This window comes from Hippocampus comes, unplaced genomic scaffold, assembly GCF_001891065.2.
Source record: "Hippocampus comes isolate QL1 unplaced genomic scaffold, H_comes_QL1_v1.1 scaffold109, whole genome shotgun sequence".
NCBI lineage: Eukaryota > Metazoa > Chordata > Actinopteri > Syngnathiformes > Syngnathidae > Hippocampus > Hippocampus comes.
In genome coordinates, this window is record NW_017805274.1 from 181,526 (window position 1) to 204,570 (window position 23,045).

At 45.1% G+C, this 23,045-nt stretch overlaps 1 protein-coding gene across 14 annotated transcripts in view; it reads right to left on the reverse strand.

Annotated features, from left to right (window-relative positions):
• ncam1a (neural cell adhesion molecule 1a) overlaps positions 1 to 23,045 on the reverse strand; it is a 161,542-nt gene that overhangs the window by 19,962 nt on the left and 118,535 nt on the right. For 10 of the 14 annotated variants that reach the window (XM_019869598.1, XM_019869596.1, XM_019869595.1 and 7 more), the window contains exons 2-14: positions 18,380 to 18,454; positions 17,314 to 17,523; positions 17,089 to 17,232; positions 14,286 to 14,423; positions 14,077 to 14,194; positions 12,248 to 12,408; positions 11,677 to 11,819; positions 8,773 to 8,802; positions 5,788 to 5,938; positions 4,222 to 4,406; positions 4,021 to 4,117; positions 2,145 to 2,312; positions 75 to 200 (exon numbers count right to left, since the gene is read on the reverse strand). In XM_019869598.1, coding sequence (XP_019725157.1) covers positions 75 to 200; positions 2,145 to 2,312; positions 4,021 to 4,117; positions 4,222 to 4,406; positions 5,788 to 5,938; positions 8,773 to 8,802; positions 11,677 to 11,819; positions 12,248 to 12,408; positions 14,077 to 14,194; positions 14,286 to 14,423; positions 17,089 to 17,232; positions 17,314 to 17,523; positions 18,380 to 18,454 — 1,746 coding nt within the window. The remainder of the gene's footprint in view (positions 1 to 74; positions 201 to 2,144; positions 2,313 to 4,020; positions 4,118 to 4,221; positions 4,407 to 5,787; positions 5,939 to 8,772; positions 8,803 to 11,676; positions 11,820 to 12,247; positions 12,409 to 14,076; positions 14,195 to 14,285; positions 14,424 to 17,088; positions 17,233 to 17,313; positions 17,524 to 18,379; positions 18,455 to 23,045) is intronic. The other 4 variants (XM_019869597.1, XM_019869601.1, XM_019869607.1 and 1 more) reach the window with 1 other exon arrangement.

The following is a 23,045-nucleotide window of genomic DNA, read 5'->3' on the forward strand; positions in this document are numbered from 1 at the left end:
GCAGGCGCCCACGAATATAGAAAAGGCGAGAGGGGGGGGGGGGGGGGGATGTCAAACGGAGGACGGGTACGTACGGATCGGTCCGGTCTTGAACTTGACGGCCGCGCTGCTCTCGCTTTCGCCTTTGCCGTTGACGGCGGACATCTTGACCTCGTAGATGGTGTCCGGCGTCAAGCCCACGATGGTGATCCTGGTCAAGTCTGGCGAGGGGAGAAAAATGCGTCTTTACACAAAGCCATAAAAAGCCTGTTTAATTCGATGGCGTTTCTTTACCCGGAGGAACAAGTTCCAAAGATGAGATGATCACATCGGCGTTATTTACATCGGAAGATTGAGAATCAATCAGCTCGCAAGTTACAGTCAAGAGAGTGTTTGTTTATGCCGTGTTCAATAAAGTCTGCCTTGAGGCAAGGATGATTTTGACTTTCGGGAAATTTGAGTGAATCACAAAACAAACCACTAAGTATCAATCTCAGGCTATGCGATGCGAGAGCTGTAGACAAAATGAGACCGTTAGGCGGGAAATCAATCTCAGGGTTGATGGACGCCGTTGATGCAAATATGTTAAAACGGCGCATTTTGTTTTTTTATTTTATAGTGCCTCTCGTGTGCAATCCAGGCCTTTTCGATTGGACTCCATTTGAACGTGTAGGTGTACCTGTGGCAGTACTTCTTTTAAACACGTGATGGCAGTCCTGCTTTGTCTCACCGAGACAGCTGAGGACCGACAGTAAACTCCACTGGAAGCTCACAAAAGTGAAGACGGTTTGAGTCGCCCGGTAACAAATATGGAGGCGCACAACATTGCGGAGCCACGTCCAACAAGACTTTAGGTGCTGTTGTTTTGGTGAGCAACAGAGTTGAAATAGGCGAGTATGATGTGCTTCTGTTGGTGCTGCTATTTGGGTTAGCGACAGGTGGTTCGGTGGTTAAGTGTATGTCATTGCGTCAAGACGCCACGCCAATTCATCCACGTGACTTGACGTGCTTTGCTCGGTATTGCTGTTTTGGCTGGCAACAGGTTTTAAAATGCGCTTGACACTTTAATGTCTGTGTCGTGACATAAGTGGAATTTCTTTCCTTTTAGGAAAAGGGAGGCGGTGTCTCTTTTGGTACAGGCGAGGCATTTATCATTTCAAATGAATGACAAACCGCTATTGGATGAAATACGACAATCGGGGAGATGACGAGAATGAAAGAAAATGCAGGTCTTGGGTTTTCGTAACGCTTGATTTTTATGTCTGTTTCGGTCAGCCTTTTATTCACCCACAGTGAATTTTATGATGTCATTACTGTTAAGCACCAACCGGGGCTTTATCGATTTAATTAAAGGGGACTCTGTTAGGCGTTTTTTTGGCCATATTGTGGGCCATTTCTGTTGTTCCTGCATTTACCAAAGAATGTTGAGCGTGTGCGCACAGCGAAATGCAAAGCGCATCCCTTGGAGAGGAGCTTGTGGTGGTGGTGTTGTTTTTTTTTTTGCTTAGCGCATTGGTTTACATGACAGGTGGCTCTCGGGCCGTGAGATGACAGCAGCCAGCAAGCAAAGCCGCTGACAGATACGCCCCATGCGGCAAACGGGACAGGAAGCATCCAGATATGCCAGCGCCACCGCGTCGCGGCGGGACGGGGCTATTATCTGGGGCCCGAGCCGACTGTCATCTCAGACTCGCTCTCGGCCAGACGTCGGGCTGCGCGCAACACTGTCATGTTTGGATTAGCTCGCGGCGATGGCTCAAGTGTTATCTGCTCCTCCTTCTGTCACGTCAAAGAACCATCATTTTTGTTTATCCGCAAAAAGTTGACGGAGGGGAAGTGTTGGGAGTATTGGCAGCACAGCTTCCATCGGGTTCTGACTGACCGTAGTTGAGAAAATGCACGTCTTGCTCAAAGTATGGCTCTCTCTCGTGGCACGTACAAGAATCCCTCAATAAATGCTAAAATGAGGCAAAGTAATTGAATCAGAATAACCTGCACTTGACTGGACGCACGTTTGCAGCCGGCGCATCAACAGAAAAGCAAGTGAGCGTTGATCCGCGTTGCCCAGCAACCACGCCACACTTCATTGGAATTGACCGTCATTTGAGTCATCAAAACTTTTTTTGTTCTTTTTTTTTTCCGCCCCCTTCCCGTAATTGTTTCACCTTCTGTGGCGTCGTACTCCTTTCCAGTCCAGCCGTGGCCGTCCAAGCGCCATTCTACCAGATATTTGATGATGGGTACACCTCCGAAAGAGTCGGGCTCGTCAAACTCCACCACAGCTGAGCTGGAGAAAGGCTCAACCTGTTGGATCTCTGGCGATGATGGCACTTCTGCAATGCAAAAAAACAAACAAAAAAAAAAACAAACAACAAAAAAACACGCCAAACAAATCATACAGTAAATTTCAGCATATACATGATGAATTAAAAGGTCCCAAACAGGCTAAAAACAAGTGTATTTAATTATTTGTTGCAGTGTCCCAGTCGTTTGGAGTGTAAAATTGAAAAGATCGACCGAAATTAGTGCAGGTTTTGGGAACAAGAGGTTAAAACAGCCGGAATGGAGCATGTGGGTGGTGGTATGCATGGTGAGCAGGGAGCCATTTATACACATTAGTTACATGGGGAAAAATATCTGAAGAAAGAAAAAAAAAAAAACTTCCAGATTTTACAGCCGGTGTAAAAGGGGCTTTTAATTTGACCTCCACAGTTGTAAAATTGCAGGGTCAACTTCGCCCTCCCACGTCCCAATTCCATCTGAAAGGGGCTATTGCCTCCGCTAATGAGATGCGACCGGCTGGTTTGTGATGCAAAATGCTCCTCTTCCACCTTGACCGCGACGTTTCGCCTCACGCTGGATCTCAAAATTGTTTCTTTAAAAGGCATCTTTTATCTATTTGCTTCTTTTGGGCATCCCGGAGCAGCTCATGAAGAATATAAATGGATACGTGGTAGGCGGGTAGTCCGTTCCGCTTCGGCAACTAATGATTTTACCACGGAAAATCCGACTTCGCCGTTTGAGGCCGCGATCTGCAATGGCCTCCCCGCAGGAACATTTTCAAGGTGGAGCTTTGCCACGGTCTATCCATCACAGCCAGCATCCCGGTGTGATTTCCAATTGTAGTATCATAGCAATGTATCGCGTTTCCATTTATCCTCGCCGTTTATTAACCTGTCCTTTGCGGTGTTGCATTTTATCGGGGAAAATCTAATCAGCGTCGTACCGGGGTGCCATCCATCTTTCCGCATTCAATACTGCTCATGTGATGTCAATAACATCAGAAAACCGATGCATCAACGGAACAGAAGACCTGTACTATCAACTTCATGGTCCAGCAACAGAGAAATCCCGGTCCTGGCATTGCGAAATACCACCTCGGGGTATAACTGGGTGGGACTTTGTATTTCCGGTCCTGTGTCACTTCTGACTGTCCAGAACATCAACACGGTGAACACAGGATACACCCCAACATTGATTCCAGTTGTAAAACATCACACAGCAGTCCTGGCTTCACAAAATGCTTCTCAGACGGCGTTGGACCTCAGTTAAGACCTGCTACTCCCCTCCAGAAACAACAAAAAAAAAAAAAAAACGAGTGGGTCAAAGCGCCGAACCTTAATGGTTCCTTTTGAACTTTGAAAAGATTTGTAGGCCGTGGTACAGGCATTAAAATTCAAACCCTGATCCCAGCATTGCAAAAAAAAAAAAAAACACCTAAACAACTTGCTGGCTTCACAAACGATTACAACACAGGCTGTGTCTTGCTGTGTTGTCGTTCTGATAAGACCACCAAAGGCAGGAACATCTCTGGGTCAACTTCATAGCCCTGTTCCGTATCTGTGTCATGTCAGGGTAATAGCTAGTTGGACTAAGGGCAAAAGGTTTCCACCCCAGTTTTCGTTGAACTTGCAGGTATATTTTCAGACTACGAAAGCAAAACCTCAAGAGTTGGAGAAAAGCAAGCAAATGTCAAAGTCAGAACCTCTCGAAACCAAAACCTCGCCTGTCGAGCGATGAAAAAAAAAAAACCCCGCAAACCTGCTTGGATGAGGAGAAACTCCTTGGACTCGGTACCCATCGCATTGGTTGCCGTGCAGTTGTAGCTCCCAAAGTCGCTCTGAGATTCCGGAGAAACCTGAACAGACCCATTCAAAAAAAATCAAAATCTAAAATCAAAAAAAAAAAATCTGACTTTGGAAATGTCACCGAACAACAGAGATGTTGCCCCAAAGTGTTCACCTCGAGGTAGCTGTTGCTCTGCTTGCTGTAGATCTTCACATTGGTGGTGTTGACAGAGGGTACCTGGAGGCCGTCTCGGAACCAGGTGACAGAAGCCCCGGGGTGGGCCTCCACCTCGCAGCTGATATTGGCCGGGTTTCCCTCCCACGTGTACACCGCCACCACTCCGAGAATTTTTGGCGCGTCTGCAAGCGTTACAACCGCGGCTACGTGGTTAGCGGCTTACCTGGAGAATTTGATTCTTGATAAGCTTCAGTTCTCCGGGAAATGCAAATGAGCGCTCTGGTATAAAGAAACTATTACGCTCCAATTATTCTTTTCGTGAAAAATCCACAGGGTGAGTAGAGTTCGGCGAGGTAAACGTGAGCATGCTGAGTCTTTTATTGCACATTTTTCCCTTTCCCTCAAGGCGCCCAGCAGTGTTTGTGATGGTTACCCGACTGAAAAGCCATTCCTGAAATGTTCGCCAAATGAATGTTTATTAATGCCGTTAAAGCTGAGAAGTGCCTCTTTTCTTTTTTTTTTTTCCATTTAAAACGAAGCGCGTTAGTTCGACAAGTTTATCCCATCAGGGAACGGGCGTCCGCTCACCTGCGTGGCAAAGGGTTTGACATGCAAGTCGCATGGTGAGCTGAAGTTTAAATAAAGGCCAACGGGCTTGAGCTTTCTCCTGACTGGAAAAAGAAACGCTTGGTTGATCTCAGTGAGACGTTTGCGAGCCTTATTGATTTGTCTGCCAACTGGTGCAAACAACAATAGTTGAGGTGCGGGGTGAGGGGGGGGGGGAGACAAATAAAAAAAAAAAATACCCTGAAAAGTTGCTTGGATGCTGTCAAACTCGATTTAGCGCTAGCTTATCATGGAAGATTCAGAACTGATGAGGACTCACGGTTAAAGAATGTCAGCGTCTATACTCAGTCCAGCGTGATATTTGAGGCATTCCACCCTTGACTCCCGTTCGTAGCCCGTCTCATTGACGTTGACCAAAGATCATTCCTGACAGTCTGCTGTTGCCCGATATTGATATTCATCTCATTTCTTTTTAGCGAGGCGAGTTCTTGCTTTACTACTGAACAACAACCAAGGAAAGTTTTCGGAGGCAGTTATGTAAGGGGGGCCGAGACACTTAAAAGATCTTGTCTAGGGTGAGGATCAAGAGTGTTTTTGTGCTACACGGCCATTGAAGAATCCCTCAACACTTGGGAAATCGGTTGAGGGTTGTGACTGCAGAAAAGGGAAGCAGGTATTGATTTCATTTTTAGCCTCGGCTATATTTCGCACTCGTGTTATCCGAAATCAATTGGATTCTCGCTCCTCTGCGGGATAATAATCCATGAATGTTTCACGAGGGTGGGCTGAGGAGTGTGACCGGTGAAGTGACGGAAACGGAATGGAAAGCCGATCGAAACTTTGAGCTGATATACATTGGCGTTTGGTCTTTTGTCACATGTGAAATCGGAGGAGCCTAAGCGGAAACAACCACGAGAAAGCTCGGCAAAGGCTTGCGACTGGTCGATGCCTCCCAGCTGAAATGAGTCCAGAATTGGAAGGTCAGGGGGGACTTACAGCGAACCTCCAGGTACACAGGCTGGTTGTCCTGACCGATGGAGTTGCTGGCGGTGCACAGGTACTGTCCGGCGTACGTGAAGTCGACATTTTTCAAGAGGAGGGACGACACCCGGGCGTGGCTGCGGACGACGATGTTTCTGTCGTGGCTCTGCGAACGAGAAGAGACCAAGGAAACCAATTGTGAAAGGCAACACCGTGCACCCATTCTGTTGACATTGGAAACCGGGGCGGAATAACCATTTCCATGGAAAGAAAGAAATGCCAGAAGTTAAAGGTGGCATCTGTTAGAAAGAATCCTGCTGAAAATTCAGTGCAGTGAACACAAATTAATCATTTTTTAAAATCTATTTTTCTGTGAAATTGTTAGTTGGTGAGCTTCTTTCTGGTTGATGGATGGATGGATGGATTAAAGTCTTCAATTTTATTCAAATGGATTCATCTGTCACCCTTTTATTTGCAACTTGAATACTTTAAAAATGAGATAGATCAGATAGAAATGGTTTGAAACGGTGTTGGTATCGTAGTTTGTGGTATGTTTATAGTTGAAACTATTTATATGGGCAGTTATTATTTAAGTATTACTTCTTGGACATCAATGGATCTGACACACACACAAACAAACAAAAAAAAAAAAAAAAAAAAAAAGGAAACATGACAAACGATCATTTAGTGCGGGCAAACATTCAGCCTGACAAGGGAAATCATTCATACGCTTCCCATGACTCAATCAACATTAGCATTCATTTTGGTCCAAATCCGCCCTTGCATAATTAAAACAATTCATTTGCGTTGATGGAAAAAAAAAATCCGACTTCATCCCGTTTGCTGCCCTCCGTTATCCTGTTTTTACTTGTCATGGTGTGCCCCCGTTTTCGTGCCGCTGAGCTCTCCATTGTTGCTGACACACATACAGTATCCTGAATATTATTCCACCTCCACCATTTTGAGTCCTTAGCAGCTAGCTAAGCCATTAGCTACTTACCACGAACAGCTAATTGAATTTGAGCATTTTTTTTTTCCCACCTTCTGCTCAAATTCAGCAAAGGCCCAGTTAGAAAAGACAATCCCGACTGATTATGCTGTGGTTTTTAATGTCCACACTTCTGATTAGGGCGTATATGAATGCTGCCGACGATAATGACAGCGGCAGGCAGGGTGCTACGATCAGCCCCTGGTTGACTTTGAGTGTCGGCTTGCTCCCTTTCAACACATGCCCCACTCGCTTGACGAGGCTGTCGGGGACTTTACGACAACGCTCGCTGGCAGCCTTTGATTGATGATCCGGTAGAAGCGTTCGGTCGCGGAGCAGCGCTATCAGCCGCCCTAGCTAAAGATCAGGCAAGATCAATGCCAAAACCGTCGATGAGAGCGAGTGAATCAATCGGTGATTTTTCTGTGGTGGTACAGCTAACGATCCGACGGGGTTACAGTTCTTCTAATTACAATGACCGTTTTCGGAAAGTCCTGAGCACCGACGGATTGAAAACGTCAGGATTTAAAACCGGATTCCGAGCGTGCCCTCTCTACCCTGTCGAGATAAGAACACAGCGAGAACAGTGCAGACTGTAAAGGTCAAGACACTTTCAGTATCTCCACTAATCTACTGGCAAAGGGCAAGCTTTGATGTCTAAATCTACTTGGCTAGCCAGTGGTCTAAAAATGCCAAACTGGGACCAAAAATAAATACTACAGACGAACTACAACAGTCCAATAAACGTAACCTTGATTCGGAAAATGTGCACAAAAACATCCCCACGAAGTGTGGTTCAGAGTTTGATAGATGACTCCGAAGTTAAGTCGCGCCTTATGTTAGATGCTAGCACATCTCCATGTTAGCATAAGTGAATGTTGTTCCTCATCTTTCATGAAATATTGTTTAGATTTGATAGATGTTTGGAATCAACTCAAATCTGAGGAAACCCACAATTTCTATTGAAAAAAAAAAGTATCCAGACGAAGTCATCATTTCCATATAAATCACCAAGATATAAATCCCTCAGATTTTATTGCAGCCATAAAACTTTTAAATCACTCGGCTGCAAAAAGGCAGTTCTCAGTGGCCCAAATGTTTACTCGCCCTTGGGCTAAAAGCTGACACAAAAGAAAAATATATGCCCTTGTATTTCCATGCATCCATTGCCTTCAATAAATAAAACATTTTGCAACAAAAATGAAGAAAAGTTTTTGACAAACTTGGCAAAGACAGATGAGGAATTAACAGCATTGTAATTCGAAGAAAGCAAAATTGGATGCCAACAGAAATTCCAGGACCACGTCACTTTGTAGCGCAGGGGTGAACCGAGCCGGGGAAGAACCAATTGCATTTTAGCGCAGAACCCGATAAAGTCGTTGCGGTCCGATGACAATCCGTCCACGTGGAAGTCCGAGAACCAAGAAGCTGTCCGCTAACCAAAATGCTCTCCGTCAAACAAAAAAAAATCTGGAACCAGATTATCCAAACTCGAAATAATCATATCTTTAGACTTGGTGAAGCAGCATGTGGCTCCTCATCCAAGATTGTTTTTGAACGCTCTGTTCCAATCAACTGCAAATAATTCGTCATGCCCACAAGGTTTCTCCCGTGTAAGAAAAATACGTTGGCTGGTTTGCCAGAAAAGCTTTCTGCTCGGAAGTGTTTTCATAAGGCACAGCAGACTGCATTTACGCCGATGGACGGGCGTCAACCCTTCAATTACACCACCAGACCGTTGCAGAAGCAAATACTAAAATCCTTGAAGGAGCAAAAAAAAAAAAAATTAAGTGAAAAGGTCTGCTTTCAACAATGAACTCAACAGATGACATTCAGCGTGGCACGTGACTAATGTGAACACAGTTAGTGGTCGTCTATCAGCGTGCACGCTTGAAGTGGGTTGGGTGGAAACACGGGGGTGGAGGGAGGAGAGGGGTGCTCTAGCGTGTTAAATCTGGGGCCCGTGCAACTATGGCTACGCCTTTTTTTTTTTTTTTTTAAAGTCGCCCTACCTCGTATTGGTCGGGTCGCGTCCACGAAGCCTGGAGAGGACAAACACACAAAAACAACAACACTGTGGAGCTTTTGTGAGAGTCACACGAGAGGGATGGACAGACAGAGCAATGATTTTGAGGAACCAAATATGGGAGTAGTTTTTTTTTCTCGCATTTCTGAACACTTTTTAACAAAGCAATTAAAAAAAATGTAAAGAAAGAACTTAGTCATGTAATGTGGAAAAATGGCACCACATGATTATTTATAGCCAGCAAAATGATCACGCTTGCCGCTATTATCCCAATATTGCAAAATTAAACATATTGCAAAATATGAACAAAAAAGTGGAGATGAACAAAATCAGAAGCACTGATTCACTTCAACAATTAAAGTAAAAAAGTGTGTCACATAATAAATGAAATCGATATTTGTTTGAAAAATACTTCCTGGATGCCAAATGGGAGAAGCCCCAAAAAATGACCATGACTCCCAGAGACACTTCGAACCGTCGTAACGATAATTACAATTTCTACACTAGTGGCAGTGTAATGTACCTCGAACCGTTGCGAATTATATATATATATATATAATGAAAAATATTTATACCACTGAGTGAGTCAAACTGCTTTACTATAGCGCCAACTACTGCCGAGGATGACTTACTCAATGACAGATTTTTTTTGTGTGCCTTAAGTATTGGTGGTTGATATCAGCAGCGACTATGAGAACCCGATAACTTAAAATAAATATCCACCCAAGACTGATACCTGGCAGTGGTATTCGCACATCCCTCTCCGGTAGTATCACCGATTACATTTTTTTGCATAATTTATTGGAATCAAAAGACACAAATTAAATCATCACCCCCTTCAAAAAAAAAAAAAAAAACGTGTTTGGAAATAGACTTAAATAAACAAGAAGCTTTCACCATCATACATACAATCAATAAAAGCATATCATACCATCAAAAAAAAAAAAAAAAAAAAAAAAAACGCCCAAAAAACTTGCTGTGCTGAAAACGATTCTCCTTTCAACGCAGATTATACTGTGGCGTGCTCTTACACCAAAAACGTGTGTCTGCGGGGAAAAAAACGTTGCTTAAATTAGTTCCTGACAGACGCCCCCCCCGTCGACTTCCTGTATCACTGCGAGCGTGGCCTGCAGATTTCCAGCACTCACGCTCATTTAGAGTTGGCTGCGTGCATAGCGGAAAAAAAGAAATCGCACCTGTCAAGTGTCGGTCTCAAACACTGAAAGAAATTTCACATGCTGACTTTTGGCGGCGGGGTTGACATTTAAGAAGCAAGACTGACCAACCGTCTCTCTGACCCCCTGGCAAGCCATCCTTGTCACTGGAGATTTAATTACCTCAGTCGGCATGCACTCTTCAGATGAGATGTGGTTCAAGTTTCTCCTCAAAGTCCAGCCCGCCTCGTTATTTTACGAGAAGTCAAAATGGTATGAGAAAAAGGTTCTATTATGGCAATCCAGGTCTATAAATGTTTCAAAAGATTTTTATTGACCCCCCCGTCCCCCACTCGCCCTCACCCGGTCACTTGATGATGGTAGACAAAACCCACACAGCTTCATTTTCGCAACATTATGAGTTTTTTTCATGGGATAATAACAGACACTTGTTTTTTTGGCAACGGATGATTTATTTACTTGGGTTGGCATGCACTCATCCTCTGAGTTTTGATTTTGTTTCTCTTTTGGCAGATAATGTTACCATGTCAATCATGAATAAACTGGCACTAAGGCTCCTCTAGTTTTAGCACTGTATTCTTACCACTGCAATAACTTTGACTCAAGATTTTAATCCTCATCAAGGGCTGTTTTTTGTTTTGTTTTTTTTTTCAATGTCAATTTCTTCAAATTTTATCTTCTAAAAGGAGCGATTAAAAAGCAGTAAAGTCTTACTTGTACTCTTTATGAGGTTAAACTGCTCGGAAATTATCGTGTAAGAGCAGAATTTCATTAAGCAAATGACGCAAGTGGCAGCGGTTCCGGTTTTAATCAGCCAATACAGCGTTTAACATCGCTCACTGTGATGCCGTGCAGTCGTACGGCCTCAATAATGAATGTGTAGTCTGTCTATCATTTAAGGAGGCGGAGATGGATTTTTTTTCTCATCTTTGGTTAAATGTTTTTTTAAATGCATGTATAGAATTGTTCCAGCATCCGCTACAAGCCTAGAAGTCAATATGACACTGACAAAAAAATACGTTTTTGCATTTCGAAAACCTTTCTGTCACCTTTGAGCCTTGGTGGAGCGGATGCTACTTTATTGCCTGAGAGAGGAGTTGATATTATAATTCTAACATGCAACGCTTTAGCCCTTTGTTTGTTGGTTGGGTAATAGTGAGCTAGTTAGCCAAGTTACAACACTGCTAATCTGATTTCCCCAAAACATTTAAATTGTAAATGTCGGAATTCAGTAACTCAATACATAATGCGGTTGTTAAACCCATTCATTACGTCATCCTCAAAAAAACAGGAAGTGGTCTGCTAGCTAGGCAATAATCTTAATTTGTGTCCATCTTTTATCATTGTTGATGCTAGCACTTTGGCTAGTTAGCTAGTCGCACAAACGCTTAACTCCGCTACTGTTTGAGGAACCGTTTGCATTGCAGGGGCAGATAACAGTTTAAATCCATCATCATTTGTTGCCGCTTTTTACTGGTACCTAATGAACGGCGAGTGTAGAACAACAACATCTCTCTACTCTGATGGCAACGTTAGCACTGATGCCCGTGATCGATACAACATGTTTCACATGAGGGTGAAGCGTTACGGTATTGGTTTCGTGTCCGCAAATTATTCGAAAGTATCATTTTTGACAACAGGCTGCTAACTTACATTTTTGAGCACACGTACTATAATATTCACATTCCACATCCCACCTTGCTCTCCAACCTTACCTGCTCCCCTTCGGAGAACATCCTGTTTTGGAAGCTCCACGAGATGGAGGGCGTCGGGTCACCCGAGGCCTCGCAGGTCAGCGTAACTTCATCGTCAAACTCTGTCGCCGTTTGGTTGTTCATGTAGGTAATCTTAGCTTGCACTGGGTGGAAAATAAAAATAAATCCATCAATAATTCTTTTCCTGTCTTCTTTGAATCCCATGCTCATTGATAATCAGCTCGTGGACAAATGTTTCATTAATGAGGGCTGTTTTTCTGCAGCTTCCGTGGGCACAAATGAACCGGGGAGCCGCGCCGAGGACATTCCCGCTAAAAGATAAACAATGGACACCTGAAGGCTCGGGAAGCTGCTGATGGGATCACACACCGGCAGGAGTGCACATTGTTTAAAAAAAAAAAGGTTTTAAAAAAAAAGGCACAATAAATGGGTTTTTAAAAGAAAGATTTTTAAAGCTTACATGGAAAAAGGGGAGGGTGTGTGTGTGTGTGTGTGTGTGTGTGTGTGTGTGTCTAAATTCCTCCTTTTCCACAGGTGCACAAAAGTGAACTCATTTTTTTTTTTCCCTTACCAAACACATTGAGACTGACTTCCTGGCTCATCTCGCCTGCCTTGTTCCTGGCGATGCAGGTGTAATCTCCTTCATCCACTTTGATGACATCTTTTATCACCAGCTCGGAGCCGTCGTCATTCAGACTGTACTTATCGCCTGACTCGAGGATGACGTTGTTGCTGTCAACCGGAGGGTGGGGGGAAAAAAAGTGAGAAAATAAGAGATGAATAAGAAAGGCAAACCCGACATCCTGTCGCGGAGGAACGTGGAGAATGGATCTCTTGGTTTCGGCGTAAATTCAATTTTTTGGAAGGCTGATTTTGACATGCTGGGAAAAGACAACATCAAGACTGCGGCTCACTCACTTGTCCCCACATTACTATTTGTACTTAATTCATGGCAAAAAAACAAACAAAAAAAAAGAGACCGTTTGACAGGAAAAGCTATTTTTTTTCCAATTAAAATACAGTTACAGTACTTTATCGACTTAAGTGCTTGAGTAAGCTGCTAGCAGTGTTGGTCGTGCGTGTTCAAAAAAATGTTGCCAAAGCTAGAAGAAGAAATGTATAGATTTTTTTTTTTCCTAGACATGGCAAAATGCGTCTTGTCTGTGAGGCAGTGAAGGAGTCTGAGTGTAATTTGTGTTCGGATGAGTGAGTTGTGGGGCGAGGTGACTGGAGGGAGCAAGAGAAAGAAGTGTGCTCGTGTGTGTCTGCGAGATGAAGGCTTGAGCGGAACACGAGCCGGATGTTTTGTTGTTGGCATCGTTACGGCAGACAACCGCCGTTCATTTTCACGATGAATACAATCGCCCAATGCTTGTTTTCATTGAATCCTCGAAGCAGATGATACAGTATACACGCAGTCCGTGCATACATCGCTGCTAGCGTTAGCTGTAGCCTTTTTAGAAGTGCGGTCATAGCTCTTGCGCTCGTGTTATAGTTTTATGTTGTATTGCAAGTGACCTTGAAACAAAACTAATGGAAATAACTAAAACTTGTGGAGGGGGAATAAAATGAAATTTCAACCTAAAACAAAAAAACAAACAAACTGAATTTAAAACTATAATGCAAATTCCCAAACTATTATCACTGCTGTAATTTTTCGTTAAATATCCCCACTCGCCCGAGGCACCTCCGCTAGCTTGCTAGCTAATACCAAAACATGTGATTGGCGATGCATCGACCTAAAACTACAATTCGCCACCTCATTTTGGGCAACATGCGGTAAGACGCCATCGTCAGACACCACCAGCCCTGCTCGTACGTGTTTACCTGTGTCTGCTATTGAAGAAAAAAAAAGTGTTTGGATGCTTTCATGACAGCCTTGCCAACAGCCTTCGGAAAAAAAAATGGCTTGGCCCTCAGTTTTCCGCTCACGTACCTCGCCTTCCCAACTCAACCCCTCCTGTGGCCGAGACATCTTCATCATCATCATCATCCCCGACACATCAGGTGGAAAACAGGGTGAGCGAGAGCACATCCATCAACTCGCGCTCCCGAAAAAAGAGGAGCCTTATTTTGTGCTCTGGAGTGAGCTGTGTTGTTAGAACACACCATATTTCTTCAAATAGTCGAGGGAAGACGAAGACAAAAAAAAAAAAAAAAAAAAACTTTCACAAATAGATGAATCCCGATTGTTCAGACATGAAATGGTTAACTTCTGAGGCTTGTTGAACTCTATTACGAGCACGGTGTGACATTTTCTGATACCATAAACCGGTTCATTGTGTGCCGTTTTGCAACCTCGAAGCTCCACGGGCGTCAGAAATCAATTGTTCCGAACTTTGTCAACAGAGCAGCATCTCCTTCCTTAGCTCAATTAACGTGCTTCAAGGTCATACGTACTAGGCCCATGTGACGGCGGGTTCGGGGAAACCGTCGGCATCGCACGCCAGGAGGATGGAGACGCCCATGTCAGCGGTGGCGTTGACCTCGGACTGCCTGGCGCGGATGGTGGGAAGGACTAAAAACACACACACAAAAAAAAAAAAAATCAACTCATCAACGGCAGGAGTCGGATTCCCAAGCGTGACGGGCGGTCGGAAAAGTCTCACCGTTAACGACGACGTTGATCATTTTGAAGTTGATCTCGCCGGTCTCCATGACGCGCGCCTCGCAGTTGTACGCGCCCTCGTCCGTCTTCTTGATGCCGCGAATCAGCAGGTGGCCGTTATCCATCACGTTGTATCGCACTGAAACAGCAAGGAAGACGACAATGCCATTGAGAGTTCCTGTGTGAATGAGCAACATTGGTAACTACAAAAATCGTTTTTTTTTTGTTGTTGTTGTTGTTTCAGTAACAGTTCATACACAAGTATGGTGATTTTTTTTTTTTGGAGCCAAACTGATCAGGAGGGGGGGAAAAAAACGGCGTAAAGGAAAGCACAGTATATCATCATTGCCCCCGCCACACAAAAAAATAAAATCCGGAAATTTAGTGATCAAAAAGTGTATTCAGTTTGAAATTCCTCAAAGCAAATGGAATGGAATGGCAATGCAAGATGACAGGTGGTCTACGACATGTGTTAATGGCATCCATCTTTCAATTTCCACTGAATTGCTATAATTTCCCATATGAATGAAAATATTGATACATTTCATTGAGAAAAAGAAAAAGGAACCCGGGGAGAAAGGCTCCAATGTATTTTATTGGATAGTAATATTCCTCATGAGTTTCCGGTGTGAGCCACCAAGAAAAAAAAAAGGGCAATCAAATTTTCACCTTCAGGCGAAATAAACGCCTTTTGGTCTTGGTAAAGGCAAAAAGTCATGCGGGGAACGACATTCCAACATTAATTACTCCTCCAAAGCAGAAAAAGAAGCATTTTAAACGCTTCAACGGGAGGCGGTCGAGGCCAAATTGAAACGGCTCAATTATGCTGGCTAATCGAGGAAGCGCTTTTGAAAAAAAGGGGAGCTGTGAGCTGCAAGCGTCTCGCCGACACGCGCGGCTTGACAACCTGTTGCCGCTTCTGATTAAAGCGGCCATTAACGCAACGTAATGGACTGAGCTGCACTAAGTGAAACCAGGCGGCCTTTCTCGCACGTCACCCAGCCCGACTGACTCGCCGGGCCTCGCGGCGCGGCGGTCCCTTTTTTTGCATTTTGGACAAATTCCACAAGCAAAGCAGTGCCAGTTCAAATGAGCATTTTTTTTTTCCTGCGATGAAGCCAGTTGGAAGAAGTTGAGCTCTAGAATTGGGTCAGGCGGGGACGATTTAGTCAGCAGTTTCATCTTTGGATCCGATACCAGCCACCGATACTTAAAAATCCGACATTGAGTAAGTCTTCCTTGACAGTAATTAGTGCTACACTCGGGCCGTTGAATCACCGGAATCAAGTTCTAATAGTGGTATCAGGTACTGGAAAAAAAAATAAAATGACATCTCTAGTCTGACTCATTTTTCAAACACTCAACCAACTCCAATATGTTCTGCGGTTGGCGTTGGCACGTATCATAAACCAAATCCTTCCATCCTTCCATTTGTCAGTCGAAAGGCTGAGACAGCCCCGCTTTTAGGGACCCGGCGCGTTTCCTTTTGAATCTTCCTTCACCCGGGCCAGAAACATGTTATCTTTTTATGAACAGCGTCTTCCAAGGCCGATAAGCGTGTCTTGTTCCAACACGGGGGCAGCGGATTGATGACTCGCAGCGGGCCCGTTACACGCCCGACGTCAAACGTTTCGCATCCTGACAGTAAATCGTTGCGAATCGCGTAAGTGCTCCTTATGCGCATGGACGTCGCCGTCGCTTCCCTGAGATGCACAACCTGCACCCAGCCGAGCCCGACTTGCGGGAAATCGACAACTGTCTGCCGCAGCGCGGAAGACCGCTCTCATTTCCAGCTGGTGTTGAGGCTTTTCTCTGTATTTTTGTATTTTTTGCATCCTCTTTTGTTTCTTTCCTGCTGTGTTTTCGACTCACCGACACAATGGAATGTGACGGCGCGCAAATCCGACTTGACTTTTCAGAACTTCCGCTCGATTGCTAGAAATCACCTTTAATAAAGGCACCGCAACCGTAGGTAGACCCGCTCAAGCCGCGACTTATCAAACCGACTGCATGCGCTCGGCTTTTCTTTTACAATACTTTGTATTTTTGCTTCCGCTCAGGTTGACGGGCGACCCGCATATTCCCTCAGGCATCTTTTCTTTTTCTGACACTAGAAAAAGTTTCAATAGAAAGAAGACGTCTGTCTCCTTGTTCCAACAGCTTTAAAGGCGTTTCATTGATTTTAAATGTCAAGCTTTGGAGTTCTGCTGTCGTTTTGTTCCACGCAGAAGGAGTGGAGCGCATTATGATTCAGACGCTCATAAGGTAAGAGGTACTAATTAAATCAAAGCTCGGACTTGCACCCAAAATCTCCGTTGGCTATTCATTGACCGTTTAAGCAGCGAGTCCCGATAAACTTGAACGGGTTGCGAAATGGACTTTTGACGACAAACAAACAGCGACGCAGCCGCCTCAACCGATGGAAAGGTTTTCCTTTTTAGTTTAAAATAACTTACTTTCAAGGCCAAGCCAACCCTCCAAAAATGTCTTCTCAGTAAGTTGTCTAAACACGGCATTCTGATTAATATTGCAATATGAATGAATCCAAATCCACCCGTTTTTAGCTAGCTGAGGAGGCGGCCATTTTGCCAATTGTTGTCGACGAAAAATGACATCACAGCTATCAGCAATCATGACTCAGGGTCAGAAAACAGGTCAGCCGTGATCGGTCGCTACCTTAAGAAGAACATTTGGGTGTTGACTTCCCCTTTAATTTCCCAATCCCTCGCCATAAGCTAGCCAATTTTTGTTCAAAGTTTTAAATCCATCCATGTTCTGAGACATATTCATTGGGATCATCTCACCGTCTTTGTTGGACTGGATCCTGACACCTTTATGCTTCCAAAGGATGAAGGGGACCGGCGACCCGACCACATCGCAGATAATGTCGGCATCATCGCCCTCGTTGAACTCTTGCGGACTGGGAACATTCTTAAAGGTGATCTTTTCTGAAAGGAAAAAAAAAAATACCAAGTGTCAAGGCAGGATCGGGTTGGTCCTACACAAAATCGGAAGTCGGCTCCACTTACGAAAGATCTTGACTTGCACCGTGGCTTGGGCCTCCTTGTCGCCGCTCCTCGCCACGCACTTGTAGATGCCGGCGTCGTCCACGTCGGCGTGGTAGATGGTGAGGGTGGAGGTGGTTTCGTCGTTGCGGTTCACTTGGACGTTGGGGTTGTTTGGCAGAATCTTTTCGCCGTTGGGGGCGAACCAGTCGATGTCTTTGGCGTCTCCCACCACTGAAGTAAAGGCGCAACGTTTATTTCATGCATCTGTGCTCCATTCGTAAAAAACAAGTCGATTTCTGTTTAGCCGGCTAGATTAGATCCGAAGATTTTTTTGAGGAAAAGGGATGGGCGAAGAAAAGCTGACTTTCCCGATGCGTAGTGTCAAAGTGGCGAGTGTCTTGGGTGTCAAACTTTACAGACGCTGGTGGGGTTGTGCCACAACCCGCCAACCTGGATTCGTCCGTCGGAGAAAGAACTGAAAATGCCGGCTTTGGTCGCGTGAACGATTGGGCTGACGTTGTCGTGGATATGTTGCGAAAAGATGCAATCGTGAAGAAACGGGGGCTCTCTACTGTTACGCTTCTGCGTGAAAGCCGCAAATGAAAGGTTTTCGGGCATGGAATGCTCTGGCTGCATTTTAAGGGCTTTGGAAAACTGGAGCGAAAATCGTTTTTCTTCTTGAAACAAAAGGTCGGAGGCGGGGGAATAGAACATATTTCACGGGAGCCAACAGCAACAGTTGAGGTCAAATTATAAGATTCTCATTTGGGGAAAAAAGTCCTCGCAGTAGAGAAAAAAAAAAACCCACGTTGCATTGGAATGCCTCACGTGCGGCTCAGGTGGGTTCTCTCCGGTGTGAAATGCCTGACTGGTAACCAGGCACTCGGAACCAAAGAGTTTTTGGCAGCATGTTGCGGATGACTGGGTATATTTAAACAATTGCAGTTGGAAAAATATGAAGCGGAACCCCAAGTCAACTGACTTTTTGGACCCAAGCACGGTCCAGTCTGTACTTTTCGATGACTCCGTTTAGTCGACTTTAACCGGATTACTTTTTCTGTACTTCTAGATCCCGGTGCTAGCTTACCTTCGCAGAGGAAAAACTTGGACTCGCCCACGCTGATCTCCCTGTGTGTCGGAGTGACCTGCACCTGGATGGCAGCTGTTGAGGGGGTAGCGGGGTGGGGGGAGGGTAGTGGGATGGACAAAATGTACACGCAGTTAGTAAAAAAAAAAAGGAAGACACAGGCGGATGAACAGATCTGGAAGAGGATCAGAGTAATGGTCCTGTTTTCCCCAATCATCGCCACTGCTGCGTTTCCATGTTTTGGTGCCTGTTTGACTTTGTCCCTGATACCTGTCGCTTTCCCTTTTTCTCTGATGGAACGCAAATGGCCAAATCCAAAGTTTCCAATCAAACTCCGAATTAGTCTGCACCAACAATTGCGCAACAAATGGATGTGCAGCAAAGGGATGATCGTTTTTACCATGGCAAATCGTTTTTCCCGATTGACATTTCCGCTTTCGAACTGCTTGCTGTTACTCATCAGAGTAGCTTACAAACCCGAATTTCCCAGACACGCTGGGCAAGTCCGTCTTCCGAGCCAACGCATCAAAAAACATACTTGACGATTAAAATTGGTCATTGGCAGTAAACGGTGACAATTTGACGGTGGCAATGAATAATTCAGGGACAATCTTGCGTCACGATACGGATGTTGCTTTGCTCTTAGCATTCATTTTAGCTTTAGCATTCCCAGACCGCTTGCGTTTTAAATGTCTCTCAACTTCACCCGACACTTGGAATGACTCGGAAAACGTCAATGCGACGGACCGAGACGAACGTACCTTGTTGCACCCGAAAACACACCGCAATATGATTCCTCTGAGATACGAGTTACATTATGTTGTTATAGTTAGCAAGAGCATTTCCGAGGCCGTTTTTAGCACAGGGACACTGAATGTCCCTAAATGTCCCAATTTAGCACATCGTCTGAAATCATTAGTGGTTCGCGTTGCTTCTATCAGTTAAACGGCATTAAAAGTGCCTCATAAAATGGAACTTGGTGGGTGGAAACTTACGCACGGCATACTAAGTAGCATAGTCGTATAGGAATTTACTATCAAAGAGCATTCATGATGTGATCCCTTATTTAGTTGACTGGTATCCAAGTGTGGCTCGCATTAGTCCCTCGGAGTAGTTTGTTTGGCCGAGTGCGACCACGGCGACCAGACCGCGCCGCAGACATAAACAAGTGGGGCCGGGACCTCGCCAAGGAAGTGGTCTCGGTCCACTTGAAAAGTCTATCATGTTGCTCGCTTGCACAGACATGAACGCCACCTCGACCCGAGCAAATATAAGAGCTTCTTGCTGTGTTTGAGCTCAGCGGCTCCTGAAACCAGGCGTGCATTGCATTCTGGGATGTGGTCCACTGCAACCCCTATACCACAATCGTGAAGTAAATAAAACATGGGCAGATAAGAGACTGGACTGGTATCGGGGTATTTGTAGAGTAGCCGTTTATACACTCAAATTCAGTGTATATGAGGCGTCTTTTCGGGGGCACTGCATTTATTTTTCCACCAATAAAATCATTGAAATACAGAGCCTGAGATCGGACTGGCCGACACTTTAATTGGGACTCTGTAGGGTTTTTTTTTTTTTGCATCAAAGCTCGCCTCACAGTTTAAATGAGCTGAAGTCATGTGCTTGTACTTGCAACGTTTCTCAAGTGTCGTCCTTTTCCTTTTGTTTTATTAAACGTTGACATATAAAATATTGTTTAATATTGTTCTAAAGGTAAAAGGCTGATGTATTTAAAAAAAAAAAAAGCCTCGGGTTGACACATATAGAATATTGTTCAATATTACAATGTTCCTGGCAATGGAAAAATGGAAGTCATTTATGAGACAAGAGACCGGACAAGCACTTGGAGAATAATGAGAAATACAACGTAATAAAAACTTGCACGCGAGGAGACAGTTCAAATGCAACCCGGCTGCTGTTTATCGAATGCCGCGAGAACGGTTCAACATCACCATAAGCACACCACACAACAATACAGACCGTATTTCGTCGACAGTTTATGTTTGTCACGTAACATTATGTTCACACACACACAAATAGACGCACCACAACCAACCACAGGTGAATAATAAACACTTCTGACGACATGCACAGTAATTACAGCTCCCATTCTGTGAACTGAGTAAGACGTTTGTTTCGCGTCGAAGACGCAAACGTCAATTGAGACGAGGGGTCAACTGGAATCGGTACCGCTGTTGGGGGAGTAAACACCGCATCCTCTAATTTCTGTCTGCCGGAGGCCAGCGTGGGTTATCTCCATTTTCACTTTTATGACATCTTGCGGTCAAGCACGCGCTGGCAACGCGCCTCGTCTTCGCCGTGCCAACAACACAAACCAGAGGCGACAGCGCCGCGCTGGCCCGATGCGCTCATCAAAAGCTTTCAGCTGTTCATGAAACACGCACCTGCGACCTTGCCGGAGCAAAACCTTGCGACTGCGAAGAAAAAGAAGAAGAAGGAGCGCAGCGTCTGTCTTGGGAGTATTTTTAGCCGTGCACTCTAAAGATTGATTTTTCTCTTGGTGTCAATAAAAGGCAGCTGACTCAAGTCATTCCAGGATGCTCTTCTCTTTCAGCGGATTATCCGTACAGTGGGCGACGCTAAGTCGAAGAGTTTTCTTTAACGGGTCTCTGTTAAAGGAAATGCTTTATTGCGCTTCTTTTCACAGCTACAAAAGTGAAGAAAAAGGGACGGTTTATGAATTTTAGCCCAACGGTCTTCGCGCAGTAGGCGGGGCACACCCCGAACCGGTTGCCAGGCAATCGCAGGGCACACAGAGGCGAACAACCATCTGCGCTCACACTCACACCTAAGGACAATTTTAAGTGTTCCATTAACCTGCCATGCATGTTTTTTGGAATGTGGGAGGAAACCGAAGTACCCGGAGAAAACCCACGCATGCACGGGAAGAACATGCAAACTCCACACGGGCAGGCCAGAGCTGTAATCGAACCCTGCACCTCGGAACTGTGAGGCCGACGTGCTAACCAATCTACCGCCGTGCCGCTCTGTCTTGGTGTTGATATTTTTTCCACGGCAATATCACGGAGGCTTTATCAAGTCACCTCTACTGAGTGCGTGATGTGTGTGCATTGCACAGTGAATCGTGACCCCAAGTCGGATATCCGAAATCCCGCAGAGCTCGTGTGACGTCGGCACGTCACACAAGCAGGTGGGAGCCTGTTCCGTCTCCCACCGGGAGACTCGTGGGAACGCTTCTGAACAACTCCGCCGACGATCCCAGCACAGCGAGAAGCGGATATTTCTCGAGAGAGATCATGCTCCTGTTATGAGCTGCTTTTATAATGGGAGAGCAAAAAAACCGACAGCTCGCGGGCTGCGGATGTCCCGTGACAGCATTTGATTGGGCCCACTAGGCAATTCGACAAAAATAAGGAAACGAAGCTTCAGATCATCGCAACTGTTGTGTGCGATGTCGCCTTCACTCGCTTCCTTCGCTCCCTGTTAACGTGGATGCAGCATGGGGAAAAAAAAAAAAAACCCTTGCTCAACCCTGGCGCACCGTTTGCTTTTCCAGGTTGGAGGTAGATACAAAGAAAACATCGTATCCATTTCGAACCCTCGCGTAGATACCGTGAACCCCCTCCAAGACAATCCCACTGATTACATCTGCGCTGCTAAAGACAACAAAAACAAGTGTGGGGCGCTGTGAGAAGAATTGCTTTTCCCTGAGCCATTTTCTCACTCCGCGTCCTCAAAATAGCCACTTGCTCTCCGTCTCAGAGGATCCAAAGGGGCCGCCGAGGCTCGTGTGTCAAACACGTGTGAGACTTTTTCGAAAAAAAAAAAAAAAGGCCAAGAAAGACAAAAGATGATCGCCCGCGGCGCTTTCCCTCCCACAGGTACCGTTAACTCACTTCCATCACCTCGCACGACCCCAGAAAAGTAAAACAACGCGCTGTTTAACTTCTTCAATTGTTCTCCCTGAGATACAAAAGAAACAGTTATTTAGAGTTATGCGAAGAATTGCATGATTAGTGATCACCGCAATGGTAACCCAAAAATGTTTTTAAATGGCACATTTCCAATTCAAAGAATCATTCACAAAGAGATACAAAGTTGCGATCTACGATTACAAATACTCAAATTTTTGAATTTGATACGAACACATTCAGTGACTCACAGATTAGCCGTCAGCGTTTTCGAGTCAAGTTTCCCTGGAGATTTTGCGTCACGGCATATTAAAACCGGTGAGCAAAGAGTGGCGGCTCGTCTCCTTTGGAGAGGATTATGGGCTACACCAATCAGGCTCGGAGGCACTTTTCAGAGCATAAATATTTATAGAGGACCTCATTAATTTAACAGCGGTGCGTGAAGCAAACAGGAAGTGGTCACAAGCAGCCGAACGACCGGTGCAAACTTTTGTCACTATCGCGGATCGGGAGGTTTTGAACGCTTAATTGGGGTCTGGCATTCGGTGCAGACTGGCACCGACACAAGGAGGCTACAAGTCACCTAGCGGTGCTTAGCATGCAAGGGGTGCGAGAGAGAGCAAACACTCCGCGCGGGGCAAGTGCAGACATCATTGTGGATGCGCCAGACTGCGACGCTTGCACTCAGTTCACGTACGGGTGGAACACAACTGCCTGTGGATGTACAGCTGGCTGGGATAAAAAAAAAAAAAAAAAAAATGTTTTTTTGGGTT